At 44.2% G+C, this 21,462-nt stretch overlaps 1 protein-coding gene across 1 annotated transcript in view; it reads left to right on the forward strand.

The window, feature by feature from the left end:
• Nucleotides 1–21,462, forward strand: part of AMT (aminomethyltransferase) — a 214,919-nt gene that overhangs the window by 173,256 nt on the left and 20,201 nt on the right. Inside the window, exons 6-7 of the mRNA XM_086938787.1 lie at nt 54–199; nt 10,954–11,134. Coding sequence (XP_086794913.1) covers nt 54–199; nt 10,954–11,134 — 327 coding nt within the window. The remainder of the gene's footprint in view (nt 1–53; nt 200–10,953; nt 11,135–21,462) is intronic.

Raw genomic sequence — 21,462 nt, forward strand, 5'->3', positions numbered from 1 at the left:
CCAAATTGTGTCTCAAATGATCTTGTTCCAGTTTTTGATGCTCTGTTTTGCAGGTCCTTCCATGGCACGGGTTCTGCAGGAGGGCGTGTCTGATGATCTGAGGAAGCTTCCCTTCATGACCAGTGCTTCAATGACTGTCTTCGGAGTAGCAGGCTGCAGAGTCACTCGTTGCGGATACACTGGGGAAGATGGAGTGGAGGTGTGGTGATCCCTTCTTGTTTTCCCATCTTTTGGGCGGGGCACTTGTATGAACAGTGAGAGCAGAACACACTCTTGGGGTCGGGGGACGGGTTTATGACAACATTGAGTTTAAAATATTGTGTCAGAAAAGGAAATGTTTCCACCAAGCCATGACCTTTCTTTTCTGCATCTTGCCTCTCTTGTTTTCAGATAAACAATTGTGTTCAGTGTAATACGTCACATGCATACATGGCGTGTGAAGGACTGGAGCCCTCCCCTTAAACATCATTCATTTAAAAAACCCTAATTGTTTAAATGAAGTAATACTTCTGTTTTTGGGTATGAGGCAGTGCTTTAAATGGGCCAGTGCTCACCGGTACTCAGAACCGGCACTTCTGAGTTTTTTCACTCGGAGCACCGGCACTTCTTTACTGCGGAGGAGAGTACCTTCTGTAGCCCTGAGCTGATGAGTTGCTTCATTTGCTTGGTGTCATAATAGCCTTGGTTCGAAGTGGGGGTATTTTCATTTTCTGACTACTCCCTTAATCAAAAATATATAGTACAGCAATTAACAGTATGGCATTAAGAAGATGCAACTATTGTAAAACAAGGAAATGTTAACATATCACGTTTGGCTTTATTTTGTGTAATGAGTTAACCTGTTTTGTTGATATAAACACATTTCTCATGTATTTTGGAATGTGTTGTAACTATTATAGAAGTCATTAAGTATCATCATGTCTTTCCCTTAGCCCCGCCCCTAGTCCCGCCAACTCACCACACCTCTAGCTCATTTCAATAGGAACCTGCACTTATTTTTTTCCCATTTAAAGCACGTATTATGGATGCCTTAAAAAGTAATAAATATGTTACTGATATGATTCAATTATACGCAGGGAAGCATAAGGCATAGTTTTTCTGGCGCACAATTGTTTGAAACCTATAATCTACCTATTTTATCTAATGTCTAAAGGTGGAGCCCTTTCTCCCACAGGAATGGCCATAGCTTGAGCTAAACAATGGATTATAGCCATTGGTTAGAGGTTTTGGTGTGTTCTCTTAACTTTTTTATTAAGTACTCATTGACAACCTTAATGTCGTCATGGCCCTTGCTTGAATCAACAGTCACACCAGTTGTGCAGTGCAACTTCCCAGAGAGTAGCCACATCTTCAGCAGGTGATATTATGCTAGATGGCTGCCTGTTGCATGTATCTATAGAGGTAGAGTGCTCCAGGATCGGACCGAACACAATAAATTGAGGAATGGCTCAGAGCATGTCAGTAGAAGAGGAATGATCATCGACTGAACTTAGAAGGGAGATTGATCTCTGTTGAAGATGGGATCAGGAGGATGGAAGGCCCTGTGAACTATGAATTGCACATTCATTGCAGAGGGCTTTAAATGAGGTGCAATGCCATATAGCAGGCATGGAGCATTGTATTCATCTCTGCTGAGAGCAATAAAAAGGTGAACATTTGCTTATACACATTGAAACCTAAAGGAGCAGATTAAATGGGTTCCAATGTAGATGCTTTTCTTATAGACTGGTCTGGATGGAATTGGTGTGTAAGTGATCTTGGCTTTTGTTTTTTAGTGAAAAGTGGTATTTTGTAAATGTAGGATACGGTTAAAGAACACAACATTTATTAAAGCAATCAACAACTTATTTCTACCAATGATGAAACAATGAAGTCCTGATTCTTCATTTTTCTATTCTTCCTCAATCACAGCAACTTTGCGAACCCTGCTGCTCACAGACATAACATGTCAGGTTGGAAAACTGCCCTGTAGGACATTTTTTCTTTAAAGAATTATAATAACAAAGCTCATGCATTTTCCCCGTTCATGGTCCTGAGCCACCAACGAGTGTTACTTTGCCAATCCCCACCCAAGTTGCTGCATCGATCTAAAGTGTCACTTTCTTTTTTTACTGTGTCACTCTGTCCTGCGGCTTCTTTTTCAACTTTAATGTGGGTAACATTTTATTTTTTTGTTTCCTTTGTATGCGATGGGTTCTGATAGAGTGCGCACTAAAGGATTAAAAGTCAGCAGCAATTGTAGAAGAACATGTTCTCTGGCTAGGCTTCTCACCTCCCTCTGAAGCATCTACTCCTCAAAGTTTGCTAAATTTCTATCGGAAACCCCCCACTCCTCAGCTTCTTAATGTTTGGTAAATTTCTATCGGATACCCCCACTCCTCAGCTTCTTAATGTTTGGTAATTTTCTATCTGAAACCTCCACTCCTCAGCTTCTCAACGTTTGCTAGATTTCTATCTGAAACCTCCACTCCTCGGCTTCTTAACGTTTGCTACATTTCTATTGGAAACCTCCACTCCTCAACTTCTCACATTTCCTACATTTCTATCAGAAACCTCCACTCCTCAGCTTCTCAACGTTTAGTAAATTACTATCCGAAACCTCCACTCCTCAGCTTGCTCTTAAATGCCCATTATAATGTGGTCTTCTCTTGAGATTTCGCCACATTTGTCTGAACAATATGCAGACAAGTAGAGATCTAATAGTTCTCCACTGCAAGAACAAATATATTGTAAAGAGGGAGACTGTCTGAAAGTTACCTCCTCATTTCAGGACAAACCAACAGTTGTACTAGTTTGTGAGTACCTCCTGGTGGTAGAGCTGTCAGCTGGACGGTTGGCAAGCCTCTACTATCAAACATGACTAGCCTCGTCTTCTAGCCTGACAAGGAATTCCATAATTGCACACTTTTAAGGTGAGGAGATTATAGAGTCAATTTGGTCCATGCTGCATCCCAGTAAAGGCACCAACTAAGTTTTTGTTTAGGTGTTAAGTGCAACTCCTCACGCAGTTCTGGTACCCGTAGGGTAGTATTTGTTTCTTCAGATCTGAAAATACACAGATCTCTGCAGTTTCTACGTTTGCTTAAACAAAGAAAGGAGAGGTTCTTCAAGCTGATATAAATGTCTGCTAGCAGACCTACCGTGGACAGATCACTTTCATCTGAAGCACAAAATTATTACCCGGAGCCCCAGTCATCCTGACTAAAGTCAAGTCTTTTACTCAAACAAAAATCCCTCCCCTTCCTTTCAGAAGTCTGTTGTCCTCCTGATGGGATATATACTTCTATATAACAGAAAGGAGGAGTACCACCATAAAAGGCTCAAGAAGCGATTTTGGTGGGATGGTTTTCTAGTGGAAAAAGAAGAAAGTCCTTCTTTGATTTTAATAAACCCCTCACTCACCGACCTAGTCGGTGACATGCTTCATCATCGGGGCCACCTTGACAGCCGAGTGCCATCAAGGTGTGCTGCGACACCTGGAATACAGTGGAGCTGGTATATGAATGATGAGTGCAAGAAAAAAAAGGTCAGTGTGTTAAAAATTGTCCTGGTATGACTTATAGGAGAAATATTTTATTCTTAAGACTACTGGACAATATTAAAAACGTGTGTGTAGATACAATAATAGGTTATTTATGACCCTGTGTATCTGTAGATAAGTGGAAGGTCTACATGTTTCAAACCATCTTGGAAATTACCGGTTTTTTGTCAGGACCAGAATAGGAAATGGGTGGTCAGGGCACACTAACGCCCTGCCATACCTGCATTCCTATGTACCCTGTTAACAAAAATAGTTACAGGGCGAAAAAGCTATATCCCGGAGGTGATTATGCTGAAAGTAAAAAAGACCTGTAAGGAGAGAAGGAGAAAAAGTCACAAGAAAACTCGTTACGTGCCTGCAAAGTAGTGAAGTGACGAAATCTGCTGTCTCTGTGAGTCATCCCACACAGAATTAATGCGGACTATTTTAGTGCAGTTTGCTGCTCAAATACATGACGTATTGGCGCAATACAGCCATTATGGCTACCTAGCACACCTATCAATGGTTGTGTGCTTAATGAAAAAGATCTGTGATTTTGTCACTCGCATCCATTAATTATAGGTGCGTGGCTAAGCAACAATCATATCCTTAGAAGTGAAGGAGTAACGACGTGCTATTGATTCATCTTGATCCAACCGAGACAGAACAAAACAAACACAACATATAACACACAGTATGTTCGCAAGGTGCTTACTCCTAAATCAGGGTCATTAGGCTGCACGGGATTAGAGGGAAGGGTGGCCACTGTTGGAAAACATATTCTGCAATGAAAGGGAGAGGATGCTTAGTTACGGTGTTGACTCCCAGAGGTTACTGGGAAAGTTCAAAAGAAGAAACGGAACATTCGCGTTTCATCCGGGGAATTCAATGATCTACTTACAGTTTTCAAGTGGTACGGTCAAGCGGTATACCTAGTTCGCCCCTCCATGCACCCGTGATGAGAACGCATTGTGAAGCGAGTTAAGACTGCCGCCATCGGGGTCAGGTGGACGTGGTCTCCTGAGCGTGATGACGTCAGGCGCTCCTTGAAGGAGCGGTACGGTAGCCTCTATGGATCACTCGCAGGGACCAGTCGAACAATTAGACCAATTCATCACTTGAATAAACACCTGCGATGAAAACCTCAGATTCACGAACTGCTATGACAAAGAAAAGATTGTATTCCTCGATGTGGTCATCACCAAGGAGAGTAACCAGCTAGAGACAAGAACTCATTATAAACCTACTGCAAAAAACAATTTGTTAAGGTTTGAGAGTTTCCACCCTCGCCCACTTAGGGAAAACCTTCCGTATGGACAATTTCTTAGATTGCGCAGAAACTGTAGTAAACTTTCTGAATACAAAGAACAAGCCACTGATCTATCCGAAAAACTTTCAAAACGTGGATACCCAAATAAAATTGTAAATAAATGTCAGAAGAGGGCCAGAAATCAGCCCAGAGAGGCGCTCCTTGAGGAGAGAACTACTACTGACAACTCCATACCGCTGACATGCGTAACCACGTTCAATGCAGTATCCAATCAAGTAACCAAGAGTATAAATAAACACTGGGCGATCATAAACACTGGAAACTTACATTGGGAAAACCACTCTTCTCATTTAAAAAGTCTCACAGTCTAAAGGACACCCTGGTCAACACCAGGACCAAGATAAGGACCGCCCCTACTAATCCCTCCATTAGCAGAACTTGGGGCCTCCCTGATATCACGGGGCATTATCGCTGCGGAAACTGCAGCGTATGCCATCTGACGAGAAATACAAAAACATTGGACCTTGAAGCTGGAAAAGTATGATGACAACTTTCGCATACTAACTGCAATAGCAGTAACGTGATCTACCTGATTGAGTGTACATGCAGGAAGCAGTACATAGGAATGACTACCCGCAAAGTAAAGCAACGGATATGTGAACACGTAGCACTATCCGCTGCAGGAAAAGTGCGACCAGACTAACGGATCATTTTCTAGAGAACAATCACACACCAAATGACATGGTATGGACAATCATCGAACAGATAACACCTGGACCCAACCTACAGAAACGTCTGTATGAAAAGGAACAGAGATGGGTCTACAGACTATCAACACATATCAACGGATTAAATGATAACATCCCATGGGCTAATGTCCTATAACTTGCATCTCAAACAAACTTTGTTGCTCTCCCTTTCGCCTGTTTTGGACCCATTCTAAAACACAATGAACCGCACCCCCGGTTTATTGATTATTTAACATCCTTATATACCAAGCCTGCTCTTTCGCTTAACTATCAACAAGGCTTGTATTCTGACTACCCCATTGTGGCAGCCCATCATATATATTTTATGCACATTGATCCATAGAATTCCAGCTCCCCTTGGGCTCCCTTACCTACTACCTGGGTAGCTCATATAATCTTGGGTAAATATCTCTGAACTGGTTCAGCAAGTGTTATTATACACTCCAGGGAACGTCATTCTTTATCATGCAATTTCAGCAGTCCCTCTGAAAAATCATTACCCAGGCAATCCCTTTTGTTTCTTTGGAACATCAGCCCCTATCATATTAAGAAATGCTTCCTAACGCGGTAGCTTTCCCTTCACTATAGCAACGCCACCGAGTGATCCATAGAGGCTACCGTACCGCTCCTTCAGGGAGTGCCTGACGTCATCACGCTCAGGAGACCACGCCTACCCCGACCCCGAAGTCGGCAGTCTTAACTCGCTTCACAATGCGTTCCCATCACGGGCGCATGGAGGGGCGAACTAGGTATACCGCTTGACCGTACCACTTGAAAACTGTAAGTAGATCATTGAATTCCCCGGATGAAACGCGAATGGTTCTGTTTCTTCTTTTGAACTTTCCCAGTAACCTCTGGGAGTCAACACCGGAACTAAGCATCCTCTCCCTTTCATTGCAGAATATGTTTTCCAACAGTGGCCACCCTTCCCTCTAATCCCGTGCAGCCTAATGACCCTGATTTAGGAGTAAGCACCTTGCGAACATACTGTGTGTTATATGTTGTGTTTGTTTTGTTCTGTCTCGGTTGGATCAAGATGAATCAATAGCACGTCGTTACTCCTTCACTTCTAAGGATATGATTGTTGCTTAGCCACGCACCTATAATTAATGGATGCGAGTGACAAAATCACAGATCTTTTTCATTAAGCACACAACCATTGATAGGTGTGCTAGGTAGCCATAATGGCTGTATTGCGCCAATACGTCATTTCTTTGTATTTGAGCAGCACACTGCACTAAAATAGTCTGCATTAATTCTGTGTGGGATGAGTCACAGAGACAGCAGATTTCGTCACTTCACTACGTTGCAGGCACGTAACAAGTTTTCTTGTGACTTTTTCTCCTTCTCTCCTTACAGGTCTTTTTACTTTCATCATAATCACCTCCGGGATATAGCTTTTTCGCCCTGTAACAATTTTTGTTAACAGGGTACATAGGAATGTAGGTATGGCAGGGCGTTAGTGTGCCCTGACCACCCATTTCCTATTCTGGTCCTGACGAAAAACCGGTAATTTCCATTTCGGTTTGAAACATGTAGACCTTCCACTTATCTACAGATACACAGGGTCATAAATAACCTATTATTGTATCTACACACACGTTTTTAATATTGTCCAGTAGTCTTAAGAATAAAATATTTCTCCTATAAGTCATACCAGGACAATTTTTAACACACTGACCTTTTTTTTCTTGCACTCATCATTCATATACCAGCTCCACTGTATTCCAGGTGTCGCAGCACACCTTGATGGCACTCGGCTGTCAAGGTGGCCCCGATGATGAAGCATGTCACCGACTAGGTCGGTGAGTGAGGGGTTTATTAAAATCAAAGAAGGACTTTCTTCTTTTTCCACTAGAAAACCATCCCACCAAAATCGCTTCTTGAGCCTTTTATGGTGGTACTCCTCCTTTCTGTTATATAGATACCTAGCCTAGGGGACCAGGAGTACTTTCCGTCCACTCAGGTGGATTAATTCCCTTTACTCTCTCCATTTGTTTTTTGTATATGGGGATATATACTTCCCCAGTAGATGGTTGAGCACCCATTCATTCCCATCAGTAAACACTCCTCTACCAACAACCTAGGTCATGGGACATCATCAAAAAAGTTATTTCTTTATTCATGGCACCTGTATTTTCATTTTTACTGCGAAGCCTTCAGAGAGACCAACAATTATCAGTCAGACATCCGGAAATGGCTACATGAGGGATCCTTAGAACTCATTCCAGAAGACCAAAAAGAAAAATGTTCTCACGCTCATGATTTTATTGATCCGGGGGAAACATTTGCAAAATTTTAGATCTTTAGGCTCTAAATCAGTGTCTTACCTGTGCCAGCTGGTGAAGCTCAAAATTGCTGAAGTGTAACCCTACCCCCCAAAATTAGGGCACGTGAGTGAGCGCAGTGAGTGAACGTGACACCACAAAAGAAAGAATTACAGGGTACCCACCCAAGTTTTTTTTTAAATAGGGATACATTGTACATTTTCCAGCTTAGTGCTCCGAGAGTACTCAAGAAGGAATTCCGTGGCCCATGCTAAATAGTACAGTTCGTACTCTGAATTAACTTTGGTTTGTGGATGGCATTTTAAAAATACCATATATGTGCATACTTTTATGCATGTATACATACATGTGCACATAGCTAAAACCTTACATACATAACTGTGTGCATGCATATACATACATGCTGAAAGGCATGCTTGCACACACATACATAAGCACATTGTTGATGCATAAACAGATACATAAAACTTTTTTAAAAATATATTTTTATTGAGCAGAAAAAAGCATAAATACATTGAGCAGTTACTTAGAATGGGACAAAAAGAGACTGAAGAGAACCTATTCCAATTCATTTCAATCCAGTCCAAGTCAGTTAGCCATGATTTATATAAGAATTCTCATTATCGGTTTAGGACAGCACAAAGTGCAGTCAATATTTAAAGTGCAATATTATCGTCGTGGCCCAGTTTATAACATCTGTTGTACTCCAGAAACAATCACTAATGCAGTTTTTGGAGAAACACGTGCAATTGGTAATTGAAAAGGTAAACATACTACTCAGAAATATCTATTACTAACCATGTTCGCTCAAAGTGCGATATTAACAGTAAAAGCAGGTTTAAAACCTCTGTTCTGTGCATGAACATACAGTATTAAATCTTTAGAAAAACATGTGCAATTACCAATTAAAGTGTAAACGAGCTACTCCGAAATACCGATTACTAGACATGTAAACCTTACATTGATTTTCCTTCCCTTTCGCCCTTCCTTCCTTTCCCCTTCTTTGTCCTTCTCTTCACTCCTCATCACCTCTGGTCATACTACTCAACATATTTAGAATTTGCAAGTATGTTCTTCATAAAATACATAAATTCTTCACAATAAGCGCCTTTTGAAAAAAGTGCATTAGTATACAAAAACAGTGCAAGGAAGTGCAGAGCAGTGACGTAGGAAGGTGGGTGCGGGCCGCCCCGGGTGTCATCACTGAGGGGGGTGACAAACTGGCAAAAATATGTGTTTTAAACACATATTTTTGCTATTTTGTCAAACCGGGGGTGACAAGAAATTTTCCGCACCAGGTACCACCTGACCCTGCTACGCCACTGGTGCAGTGCTAAGATACAGCTAGATTCTGACTTAATTATAGCAATACCCACTGATTCAATAGCCTCTTCTCGGATTTGCCATTTTCATGAGGGAAACCATGTAGCGCTTCAACCCAAATCGCGATCTTATGAGAAATTGCCAAAAACCTTCTAAGCCCCACCACGCGCTTTGCATATGCTTCCTCAAATTTCATGGGGCGACACATTTTTATCTTCCAGCCCTGATTGTCGGGACCTTAGCAGTCCTCCAGTACTGGAGGGTAAAACTACATATATCTGTACATACAGTCTTCTTAAATCATTTATTTATATATTTTGCACAGTACTTTATTTCCGAATTCTCGTGGTGCTTGTCTAGCCACCCTCCTCAGTACATAGTGCTAGGTTGAGGCGTTGGGAGCATGATGCACGTGTCTCTAGGTACTCTAATAAAGGCATGAGCAAAGAAGTGTAACTAGGAATATTTTATGAGAGGTGCCGCCTTAGTAATACGAAACATCCTCTGTATATGATTATAATACCTTCGTCAGCTTCATCCCAATTATTTTCAGGGAGTAAAATGCAAGCACTCCCGAGGCCAGGCTTACATCCCCCTCACCCTCCCAAAAAAGTGGTGAGCCACGGGCAATAGCCAATGGGTCAATGGAGCTGCGGGTCGAAAAAGTTTAGGAACCCCTGTTGAATTTCCAACCAACAGCACTTCTCTTGCTATTGCATCAATAACCTATGAAATGGTCAGTTTTCATCTATCCATTAATCGTCACATTAACAATAAACAGTTGAATATCGAGAGATATTAATATAATGTTTTACCAATCGATATCCACCAGGTTTAAATGAAAGGATAGAAATACAGTTATACTTGCAATCCAGAACTGATGGGGAAAACAGACTGTCATAGGACTATTTAAAGTGAGGGGTCATGGGAAGAAGAAATGAACAATGCAATGCTACTGGAGTGTGAACGCGGCTTAACATTCCAAGAGCCATAAATATTGTGATGTACCCTTTGCAGCATCAAAGGTTGATGAGGAATGTTTTTTAGCTTGATTTATTAGTATTGGTTGTGATAATTTTTGTTTAGTGGCCTTTTTTATGTTCTTTTGATTTACACAGAATAACTGACATTTTGTGAACTCATGTAGGACATATAGTGTGTCTGAAATGCTTTGAGTAAAAGTAATTATGTATCAAAGATGTTGAATCGATAGTCAAACATTTGTCATTAATTCAATGAATAAAAAAACTGAACATTTAATAGATTGCTCATAATTTAATGATATAACCTACACATTAAGAATTAAGGAAGGTTGAACATGCCTGATAACATGCATAGCTGATTGAGAGAAGTAAAGCCCTTGACTGTTTAACACCCAGTAGCTTTAGAACAAAGAGCCTACGTTCATCTTTGTAAGGAAAGAAAGGCCTGGAGAGAGTAACGCTCCGCTGTATTCCTAGACCTATATTTTCTTTAAAGCTAGATAAATGACACACATTTCAGAATAACTAGGAAGGAACTGTGTATCAGAGAATTGGTGCATAGTCTAGTTGATCTAGGAATTTAACCTAGTGGCTGACGGCATTAAGGGATAGTAGGAGTGCACACACAAATGCACACAATGTGTTAAAATACACATACATTTTCATTACATCTGCGTGGATTGAAGATTAGATATTTTTTAGTACCTTGTTTTGAGATGAATTGGCATTACACAGGCTTCTAGAGGTACTTTGTAACATATGAGGAAAAGTGTGTTCTACCTATCAATGTGACGAATTGAGGTCTTTTATTTAACATCAGATTTCCGTACCTGCGAAACAAGCTGTGCAGCTGGCAGAGGCCCTGCTGAAGAATAGCGAGGTTAAACTGTCTGGTCTTGCTGCCAGGGACAGTCTGCGTCTCGAGGCGGGACTTTGTCTGTACGGAAATGACATTGATGAGACCACAACACCAGTGGAAGCAAATTTGGTTTGGACCATAGGTAAATATGCAACTATTAGAAGAATGCAAATTTTATATAGATTGTAGACCTTTATTGGCTTAATCACTCTCATTTTTTATGGCCCATTGCTCCAGGTATCTAAATTTGTTAAAGCTGTTCTTGATTTTGTGATCAATTTTCTTGGACAGAGTTGATCATAGTCCTGAAATCACATTTGTCTGAGATGTTTTCCACAGTGCAGTCCTGCTTCTTGTGCTGGTATCCATTCTAAACCCGTTGCCTAATTATGGTTTAATTTCTTGGAATATTACTTATCAGAGCACATTCCATCAACAGTAATCTACTACTCCCAGTTGTGGACTTTAAACTACTCCTTTCCAGAGAAACACTGTTGAATTCCACCCTACTTCACTTCACTCTCAAAGATTCCTCAAGCTCAATGATGCAGATAGCTACTACTCTTCACCCACATAGTTAAACACCCACAGAAACTTCCTACATTAAAGAGACAGTCTTTTGAAAAACCCTGGCTTCCTCTTTTCGCTGCCATTCACTCATTTTACTTTGTAGTTCTGTGTGTTCTGACTATGTTGTGATGGTTATTTAAAAAAAAAGATTGATAATTCTGGTCAGCAGAGGACGAAATACATGAAATTGACATAACATATTAATGGATTTTAATGTTATAACTTTTTATGTATTTACAGGATACCTCTAGGCGTAATTGTTTTTCTGTGATTGTTCTATAAAATGTTTACTTGCAACATATTTTACTTAAATGAAAGCATTCCAAAGCTATCCAATTTTGTATCTTCAGAATTTAAACATCTTTTAACTCTTATCTTATAAATGTTTATTTTCTTTAAATAACGATAATAGTCTGTTCAATCAACATAATTTATTTCCCCTAGAAAAAAGCAACTCTTCAAAAAGATGCACATTACGTTGAATTATATTTTGGCAAAAAAAAAGATTTGACTCAGCTTGACTCCTGGTAGAGCTGCCAACATACCGTGCATTGCACTTTTGACACAGATGCAATTGACACAAGACCAAAGGCAAAAACAGACAATTAAGTGCCCGTTCAGGTGATAAGACTTTTAAATGAGGCAACTCTAGAAGCAGCCTTACCTGGTAATAGGCAGATACTTCATCCAAAGTGGTAAATAAAATGGTGCTCTCCAGAGTACAATTTAACATTTTTGTTTGATAGTGAAAGCCAATCTACTTTGACATTTCTGTTTAAACTTCTGTGGTCAATGGAAAACCTGGTTTATCCTCTACGCTTCTTTATTTGACCATTGTCGCCTACAGCTCATTGATTTCAGTATTTTCTGTGATCTTTACTTTATCCACAGTTTTTTAAAATAGTACACGTCTCACTTTATGAGCTTCATTAACACACTTCTCTTCATTTGGTTCTACTACTTGTTTTCCTTTACATACCTCAAGCTCTGCTTGAAAGCTGTTCCTGGGGATGCTTTTTGGGACATATTTTTCCTTCGAAAGTGATGAAAACTACTCTGGATCTCACTTAACCTTAGACATATGTAATCTTTCCAACAGTGGTCCTTCTTTTGAGTTTTAAGCACCCTGACTTCAGAGTATCCTTTTATGCCAAAGCACTTTCCTAATCCTCACCTATCCCAATATTAGGTTATTGGAGTGGTTCTAAAATAATTCCTCTTTTTTTATTTGTTTTGTTAAATGTATCACCTTAATGGTTTCAAACATGCCATATGATAAATTACTGAGCCAATATTTTTGTGGACTGAATTACATCATTAAACTGTTGACCATGAATTCAGGGTTTCAGATACTACAACAATTGATGGGCTTCCACAGCAGAGTCATTAAATGTGCATTTAAAAAAACTGTAGTTGAACCGGTAGTTCAAGTGTCTATGTGACTTGTTTTGGATATTAGCAATCGTATATCGAAGGACGCTGTACCTAGCTTTTTCTTCTTCAGTTGGGGCAATAATGCAAACTAAACTCAAGCGTCACAATCCCAACCCTATCGAGTGATTTCCCCAGCGTAGAAACATTACAACTCCAGAACAAAGTGAGCATTCCCACATCACGTATTAAAAGTTCACTTCTGGGTCAGCTAGGTGTAACCTTAAGGAACATCTTAGGCAGGAATTTGGAAGCTGGCAGTACGTTCTATAGACAAAATTAGATTGTTGCATTTTGTTGCATTTTGAATCTTCCCTTCCTAGACAGCTTTGGCATAATTTCAGGACAAGTAGACAGCCTTCCACACTTAGGTTAGTTCCCATATATGTGATCTTGTGTTAAGTTCATCAGTGAGTTCTTTATATCTAATATATTGTATTTGTGTGGTTCAGTATTGAAGTCCTTACCCCTGATTGAATGCAGGGCTTGTACTAGCCCACCATAATTCAGAAACTGACCTCCAAGAATCTTGTCTTGTGATCGTTGCAAAAAGGATCTGATAGTACCAGAGTTACAGAGCTACCAAACTGTCACCACCACATCATTGACAGCCATCTACTCAAACCTATCTTATTACCAGTCAATGCAGCAACTAGGATCATCGGTTGTACACTGTTTCATGCGCCTTCTGAGGAAGGAATTGCACCCAGTAATGTGTAATTACTGATATCAGACACAGCAACCTCATCAGGTCGCCCATGGTTTAAAAAATATGTACGTGATCTCATAGAAGATGTTTCTCTGTCACCAACTGCATCTCCAGTGGGGTTTATTTGCATGCCATTGGCCGCCCATTACAGTTTTGTATGTTAATTGTTGGCCTATGTTTGCATAGAACTATTTTAAATGTCAAATTTTTGCAAGTTTCTGTTGGTACCACAGTTCCCTGTAAGGTGTGTGCGCGAGCGCACCTATGCTACCCCAAGTGCTCAGTGTCTTGTGTGAAGCGCACACACCATTCACTGCACAGAACATCCCGCAAGAGACTGCTTTCGCTGCTGCTTTTAAAAACTCAAGTGGCATGAAAACAGTCATGTCCTTGTCTGCTTTTAAAAACTCAAGTGGCATGAAAACAGTCATGTCCTTGTCTGCTTTTAAAAACTCAAGTGGCATGAAAACAGTCATGTCATTGTTGTAGGATCTCGGGCAGAGGAGGAGACCACTGTGGAAGAGGAGAATGTGAGCGGCAAGTAAACAACAAGAGAGACACTTAAACAGCGGACTATTGCTTCTGCACCTCACGCTAGTTTTAATTGTAGTAGGGATCCTTGCACAACCAGCCCAGATAACTGCAGTTAAGTGATGCCTCTGTGGTTCAGACCCTAAACTAAGCAAGGGGTGGGCTTGCGCCAGGTAATGAAGTCCAGAGAATCAGTATTAATTTTCAAAAAAGTCTTTATTTCCAATCGATTAATGCTCACGACATGGGAGCATTACACTCGGTCAACGTGTTTCGCTCTCACATGGAGAACTTCGTCAGGGCTCCATTAAGGCGAGTATCCTCACGATAATGTAAAGCTGCTACACAGAGATGCGCTCCAGTTAGGTGCAGTGGGCATAGTGTAGGGTGTTCAAGAAGCCAGGTCTGGCCTCTTTAAATAGGTCTACGGTAATAGAAGATAGTACGAATGATGCGCAAGGTCGGTGCTTCAGGCAATGACACTGGACGCAATCGGGATTTCCCAGGGCCAGGTTCGGCCTCCCAGTTGTCGGAGTCGCATCTGAGTAGTCTGTCGCAGGACGGGCTGTACAGTGAAGTGTGTGCGCGCTTCACACAAGACACTGCACGCTTGGGGTAGCCTTAATGGATCCCTGACGAAGTTCTTCATGTGAGAACAAAATGCGTTGGCTGAGTGTAATGCTCCCATTTCATGAGAATGATCCGATTAGAAATAAAGACTTTTTTGAAACTTAATACTGATTCTCTGGACTTCATTACCTGGCGCGCGCCCACCCCTTGCTTCGTGAGCAGCAAGTAAGCATTCCTCTTCCACAGCAGCCTGTGGGGTTAAGGAGTGTCACAAGTTCAGCAGCAAATGGCTCCTGCAAATGGCTCCTTTCGTTAATAGGAACGCAGCTGTGGCGCAGATTGTGTGGCTTTTAAAAAGTATTCATGCTCATGAAAGCACCTGCATGCTTCTAGACCTCACTGCTATTGTGTGGTGTTTTAAATATGGTAGTGATTATGAAAGCACAAGTCGTGCTTCTAGACTTGCTGCATTCCTTTTGTTTATAGGAAGGTGTCTGCGAGGCAGATTGTGTGGCTTTTTGAAAGTATTCATGCTCATGAAAGCACCTGCATGCTTCTAGACCTCACTGCTATTGTGTGGTGTTTTAAATATGGTAGTGATTATGAAAGCACAAGTCGTGCTTCTAGACTTGCTGCATTCCTTTTGTTTATAGGAAGGTGTCTGCGAGGCAGATTGTGTGGCTTTTTGAAAGTATTCATGCTCATGAAAGCACCCGTCATGCTTCAAGGCGGTGCTACTGTCGTGTGGCTTTTTTAATATATTAGTGATTATGAAAGCACACATCGTGCTTTTAGACTTTATGCATTCCTTTCTTTAATAGGTGTGGGCAGATTGTGTGGCTTTTTGAAAGTGTTCATGCTCATGATAGTGCTGGTCATGCTTCTTGCCGGCTCTGCTGTTGTGCGGCGTTTTAAATAGATTAGTGAGTATGAAAGCACACGTCGTGTTACGGGACTGCAGTGCTATCATGATCACTAATATATTTAAAAAGCCACACAATAGTAGCCGTGTCTCTAAACATGATGCATGCTTTCATGATCTCTAATATATTTAAAACCCACACAACAGGTGTGACCTGGGCGGCCAAGATGGAGGTCGAGCTCTAGTCCTGCTCCTGTTGCCCGATGAAGATCTGTCGTCATCCTGCCTGACAATGATGCCCTCCTGCATCTCAGGGGCACCGGGGCTCCATGCCAGGCTCTGGGTATCGAAAGAACCCTTCCTTGACTCGATTTGGAGCCAATGGGCCGCGGCCTCAAAGTGGAGGCCTACTGAATTAGCGGGCCTCTGCCAGGACCGTTCTCTTTTGTGGAGCTGCTGGGCTGGGCAAAACCATCCAGCTAGACTTCCTGTGATCCGGAGGGGCGGGGCCCCAGCAAAGATGATTGCTTGCTTGTGTGAGGGAGCCCTGCCTCAGGGCACCCCCTCTTGCCTGAGTACGCCGGTGACTGGGTGGGTGCAGGCAGCAGTCGGTGCCCGATTGTGCTGGCCACACAGTGTGGAGCTGCCCCGCAAGTTGGAGCCTGGCGGGGGTGGGCCCTCTCCCCTCGTTGATGCCGGAGAGGTGTCCTTCCCTCATTGTGGCAACGGAGAGGTGCCGGGAGGTGCAGGGAAAATGTCCTCGACATACTGCTGCGGCTGCATTGGAATGCTGCGGCGGTGCTGCCCAGGTCAGAGGTAGGAGGGGTGCACAGGTTGCCTGGCTGGTGATCTCGGTCTTTGGCTGGTCTAAGGTCTTGTGGAGCTGGTTGGCCCTCCCCCCTGGGACTTGAGTGACTTTGACTGCACCGAGCAAAGTAGGGTGATGGACCCTGCTCTTGTACAGCTGGGGTTCCCCCCCCTAACTACTCCCGGGTCCTGGGGAGTCCTGCCTGGGTCCTGTATTTGTGGCATGCCGGCTGGCCTTCAGTGCCTGCAGTGGACGTGAGAGGTGGATGCCCCCCCTCCAGCAGCTTGCGTTAGGACCCAAAGTATGCAGCCAAGTTTGATATGAACTGCCACTGCACTGTTGTCTCCGGGGCATTGGGGGGCATTGAGGGGTTCTGGTGAAGGGGGCCTTAAATGAAGGCTTGAGCTGCAGCCGGATGTCTACTGGCATCACCTACGGACTGCATGCGGTCGCTTATTGACCCCCCCCCCCCCCTCCTTGACCTTCTTTTTCTGGACCTGCTGTCTGGGGCCCGAGTAGCTGGTGGCCCTTACCCTCTCCTTGAGCTGCCCGAAGCCCTTCCCCTGGAGGTGGTTGGGCTTCCTGCTTATCCTCATTGCAGACCCCTTACTGTGGAGGATGGGGTGGGAAGGTGCCGCTGAAGTCGCCATCCCAAATGAAGATGGACCAGTATACGTCCAGTCGACCGCCCCTATCCAGCGTGGAGAGGGTTGGACTGATCAGATGCCTGATTTGGGGTGACAGAGGGCTGCAAATTTGGATGTGATCCTCAAGGCCACACAGGACTCCTGGGACACTGTAGAATCTAAAGTAGATGGCCCACCAGTGGAACTCTCATTCCTGCGCCAGGCTTTGCGAAATGTGGTGGACAAGACCACTGAGGTAGAAAACTGCGTCTCCTCTGCCAAGGACGAAAAAGCCAAATGTCCAAGCTGATAAGCTCGGTGTCTTCCTTGATGGAGACAGAGGAGGACACCAAAAATATGTCTTGGCGTAGTTATCTTTGACTCATTGCCCTGCTTGAATCTGTGAAGCAGAGGGGCCTAGCTAGAATGCTAGAGGACTAGTTCTAACAGTGGATGCCTGAAAATAAACTGTCCACTTTGTTTGTCATTGAAAGAGCGCACCACTTCTTGGTCCCGAGACGTCCTCCTGGGGCCTCCCCTTGGCCTTTTATCCTGCGGCTGCTTAACTTTAAAGACTGAGGCACACACCATCCTGATCTGCGGGTTGACAACACAAAGAATCTCTTATTTTCAGACTACATAAAGGCGATACAGCAGCAGTGGCGCTCCTTCGCCAAAGTGAAGCAGAAGCTCCCTGGCCTTAGGCCTACGTTATGTGCTTCTGTTTCCCGCCCGCCTTAAGATCTTATTCCTGTCTCGCACTTTCTTCTTTGATACACCGGATCAGGCCTGGGAGTAGGTGACTGAGGGCTGGCTGCTGCAATGCCCCCTCTCCCCCCCCCTTCCCCGAGCAACATCTATCAGGGGATACAAAGGAGCGAACTGGGTCACTTTCACATCGTTGACGGAGGGGGTGCGCTCCTGCTCACGGAGGCCTCAAATTGACTGTGGGGCTGGGGAGGGGGACTCGTTCTTGGCTCGAGAGGGGCCTACCCTGGACCCGGCTCACCGAGGGAGGTTGATACCACCTTGGATACTTCATTGTTTTTTTTGCTCTGCGGAGATGGACTTAGGCTCCTCATCTCAGCTCTCTGGTCCTCCTTGACCTGGACGTTTCCTATTGAGTTACAATGCTGATGGGGCAGGCTATGACTGTCTGCTGGGGGGATGGGTGTGCTAGCTTCCCTTCCCCTCCTGTTGTGGGTTTTGGCTGGTATGCCTTTCCTTCAGCTCTGGGTATTATTTCTGTGTGGCACTGGAAGGGAAGTTTGTTCTCATGTGGTATACTTCGTTGTCAGGTGTTGAATCCTGTTGTATGGACGCATATGGACCACAGTGGTGTATCAATTCCCCCAGTTAGAGGTTTTGGGATAATTAGTTAGGGCAACAGATGCATCCGGGGGTGACTTGTGGGGAGGAGGTGTTGTTGGGGAGAGGGATTGTTGGATTTTGAGCCTAGTTTATCTCTCTGTCTGTTTTGTTTTACCAGTGTTTTTCCCTTCTAGATTAACAGCGGAAGCTAGGCTGATAACAATGGTTCACTTGCAATGGCCTTGCAATCTAGGTCATTAGGGTCTACTGTCTAATCCTGTTGGCTGGGGAACCCCCTTCGTGGGTTGGTTCAACTATTACAGGGTTTACCATTCAGGTTTTAAACGTGCCTCCAGAGGAGTTGCTATACTGTTGCAAAAATCTCATCCCATAGCTGTTACAGCGCACCACAGGAACACTTGAGGGCCAGTTGGAAGTGAGGCACTATAATTTTATATCCTGTTATGTCCTGCTGCCCCTGCTGCAGCCTTCTCTGCAGTTGCTGAGATCCTTTGTCCTGACTCCCTCAGAGCATCACAATGATATGAGGAGACTTTAATGTGATTCTGGACCTGGTCCTGGACGCCTCCTCCACCCCATACCCTGCCAGGCATTCCCGATCAGTCTGCTTGTCCTCGTGGGTGGATTCGCTGGATCTTTGCAATGCCTGGTGCTCCTGGCATCCTACTCAGCGGGCTTGCACCAACCAATCTGCAGTGCATGCAGCGTAATCCCACATAGACTTGATGTGGCTGCCGGCTGCGGATCTTCCCTCGGTTCAAATGGGTGCGTATGCTTCTGCGTGGTATCTCCGATCACGCTTCGCTGTTGCTATCGTGGGGAACTCAACTCCCTGTCTTGCAGCCTGCCTGGAGGTTTAATGCATGGTACTTGCAGAGCTCTGCATGTGAGGCCTTTGTCGAGGAAGAATCGCGTCAGTTCTTTGAGCTCAACGACGGTTTGGTAACATCAATGGCAATGCTATGGGTGGCTAGTAAGCCATCCTTGAGAGGCCATATTAAAGGTCACATTTGGCAGGCTGAGATGCTCCGTCTGACGTGCCTGACCGACTTTGAAACCCAGATAGTTCGATTGGAAGTTGCTCTTCACCACTGCAATACTGAGCAATCTCGTTGCCTCCTGGCCATGGCCCGTTTGAACTTTAGCAGGTTTCCTTGGAAGAGACCAGACAATGTTGAAGGGCCACCACACAGAGGGTGTAAGCCTCAGGGGACATATCAGGCAAATTGTTCTGCAGGCTGGCCACCCATGTGGTGTCTGACCGAGTGGTTCCGGTGATTCGGGACTCATTGGGTCATCCCCAAGAGGAGCATCCCGCAATTGCCCCGACCTTTGCTAATTTGTACCAAGGGTTATGCTCGCAGTGTCTTCCGCTGTCAGCGGAGGTTGCCAACCCCTTTTTGGATAGCATACCGCTGCTGACTATACACAGTGTCTTGGCCCTGGAGCTGGACCAAGGTCTAATGCTCGAGGAAGTGAGTGTCGCAGTGTCAGGTTTGCAAACCGGGAAAATGGTACCCCATTGAGTATTACAACCTCTTCTAAGAGATCCTATGTCCCCATCTTCTGAATCTCTATTCAACCTCCTTGGAGCCGGGGTCGTTTCTGCCAGAGTTGGACTGCTCCACCATAGTCGTCCTGCCCAAGGAAGGTCTCCCTAAGGACTACTGCTCCATTTATTGCCCAATTTCGTTGATCAACACTGATCTCAAGATCGATGCAAAAGTGTTAGCTGAGCAGCTCAGACGGGCCCTGCCTAATCTCGTTGACCCGGAGCAGTGTGGATTCATGTTGGGCAGTAGCACACGTCACTGTATTAGGCGGGTCCATGTATCGCTTGCCTGGGCATCGGAGCTCAATGGCACTCTTGTTAGTTGATTTTAAGAAACCATTTGATACCGTGTCATGGACCTTCATGGAAGGAGTGGGGAGGGGTACCATCGTATGGTTCAGCTTCTCTACCACTCTCCGACTGCACAGGTCCAGTGAATAGGGTCCTGTCTCCTGCGTGTCCCATTGAGCGGGGCACACACCAGGGGTGCCCACTGTCCCCATGCCATTTGCATTGGTGATAGAGCCTCTGGCATGGCTGATACGCTGTGATGCTGAGATTTCAGGCTGGCGATGGGGGATTGCCCTTGAAGACCTGTTGGAACTATACACGGATGACATGCACCTGTTTTTAAAAGGTCTGTGGCATTTGGGCCTGTTGCCTGATACTTCTTCGATTGTACGGTGAGCAACTGGGCTTCAGGTTAATGAAGGCACATCCTGTTTAGGGGAGGTAAAGGGTGCTTCTGTAGGGCAGGTCTGGTGTCTCAACATTCGTACTCGGCACAACTCCTTTAAATATTTAGGGGGGGCCACATGTTTCCCATTCCTGATCTGGCCTGGGCCCTCAACTTTTGGGGACTGGACCGGCGGCTAGATCAAGATCTCGGCCGTTGGGCCACGCTGCCATTGAACTCTATGGGGCGCACAGCACTTTTCAAAATTGTGTGCTATTTATACGTGTTGGGTAATTATCTGTATTGCATTCCCCAAAAATGGTTTCATTCTATGACCGCTAAAATTACTAACTTGTGTGGGCTGGGGGTCGACCCTAGGTGGTATTTCCTTCCCTGCGCAAATCTCCTTTTGACAGCGGGCTGAGTTTATCAGATCCATACCTATACTATCCGGCAGCACACAAGGTGCCGATTAACGACTGGTTCACCAGGGGGAATGGGATGACCTGGCACATCAGTTTGAAATGTATTCACCAAGTGTGGGTGGCTTGCTTGATCTCCTTTATGGGGTACGAGCCAAGTACATTGTCTTTGTGCATGCAGGTATCCCTCACTTGCTGGAGGGTGGCCCTTCGCCTTATTGGTTGGGACCATCACCTCACCGAGATGACTACTCTGTGTCGAGGTCAACCCTCGACGCTGAAGGGTTTTCTGCCATAGGATCGCATTGGGATCTCGTACCTTGGGGAGGTCTTCAGGAGCGGGAACATTGTCATTTCAGGAACCAAAAGCTAAGTACCCAC

The sequence above is a fragment of the Lissotriton vulgaris genome, chromosome 9 (assembly GCF_964263255.1).
Source record: "Lissotriton vulgaris chromosome 9, aLisVul1.2, whole genome shotgun sequence".
Classification (NCBI taxonomy): Eukaryota; Metazoa; Chordata; class Amphibia; order Caudata; family Salamandridae; genus Lissotriton; species Lissotriton vulgaris.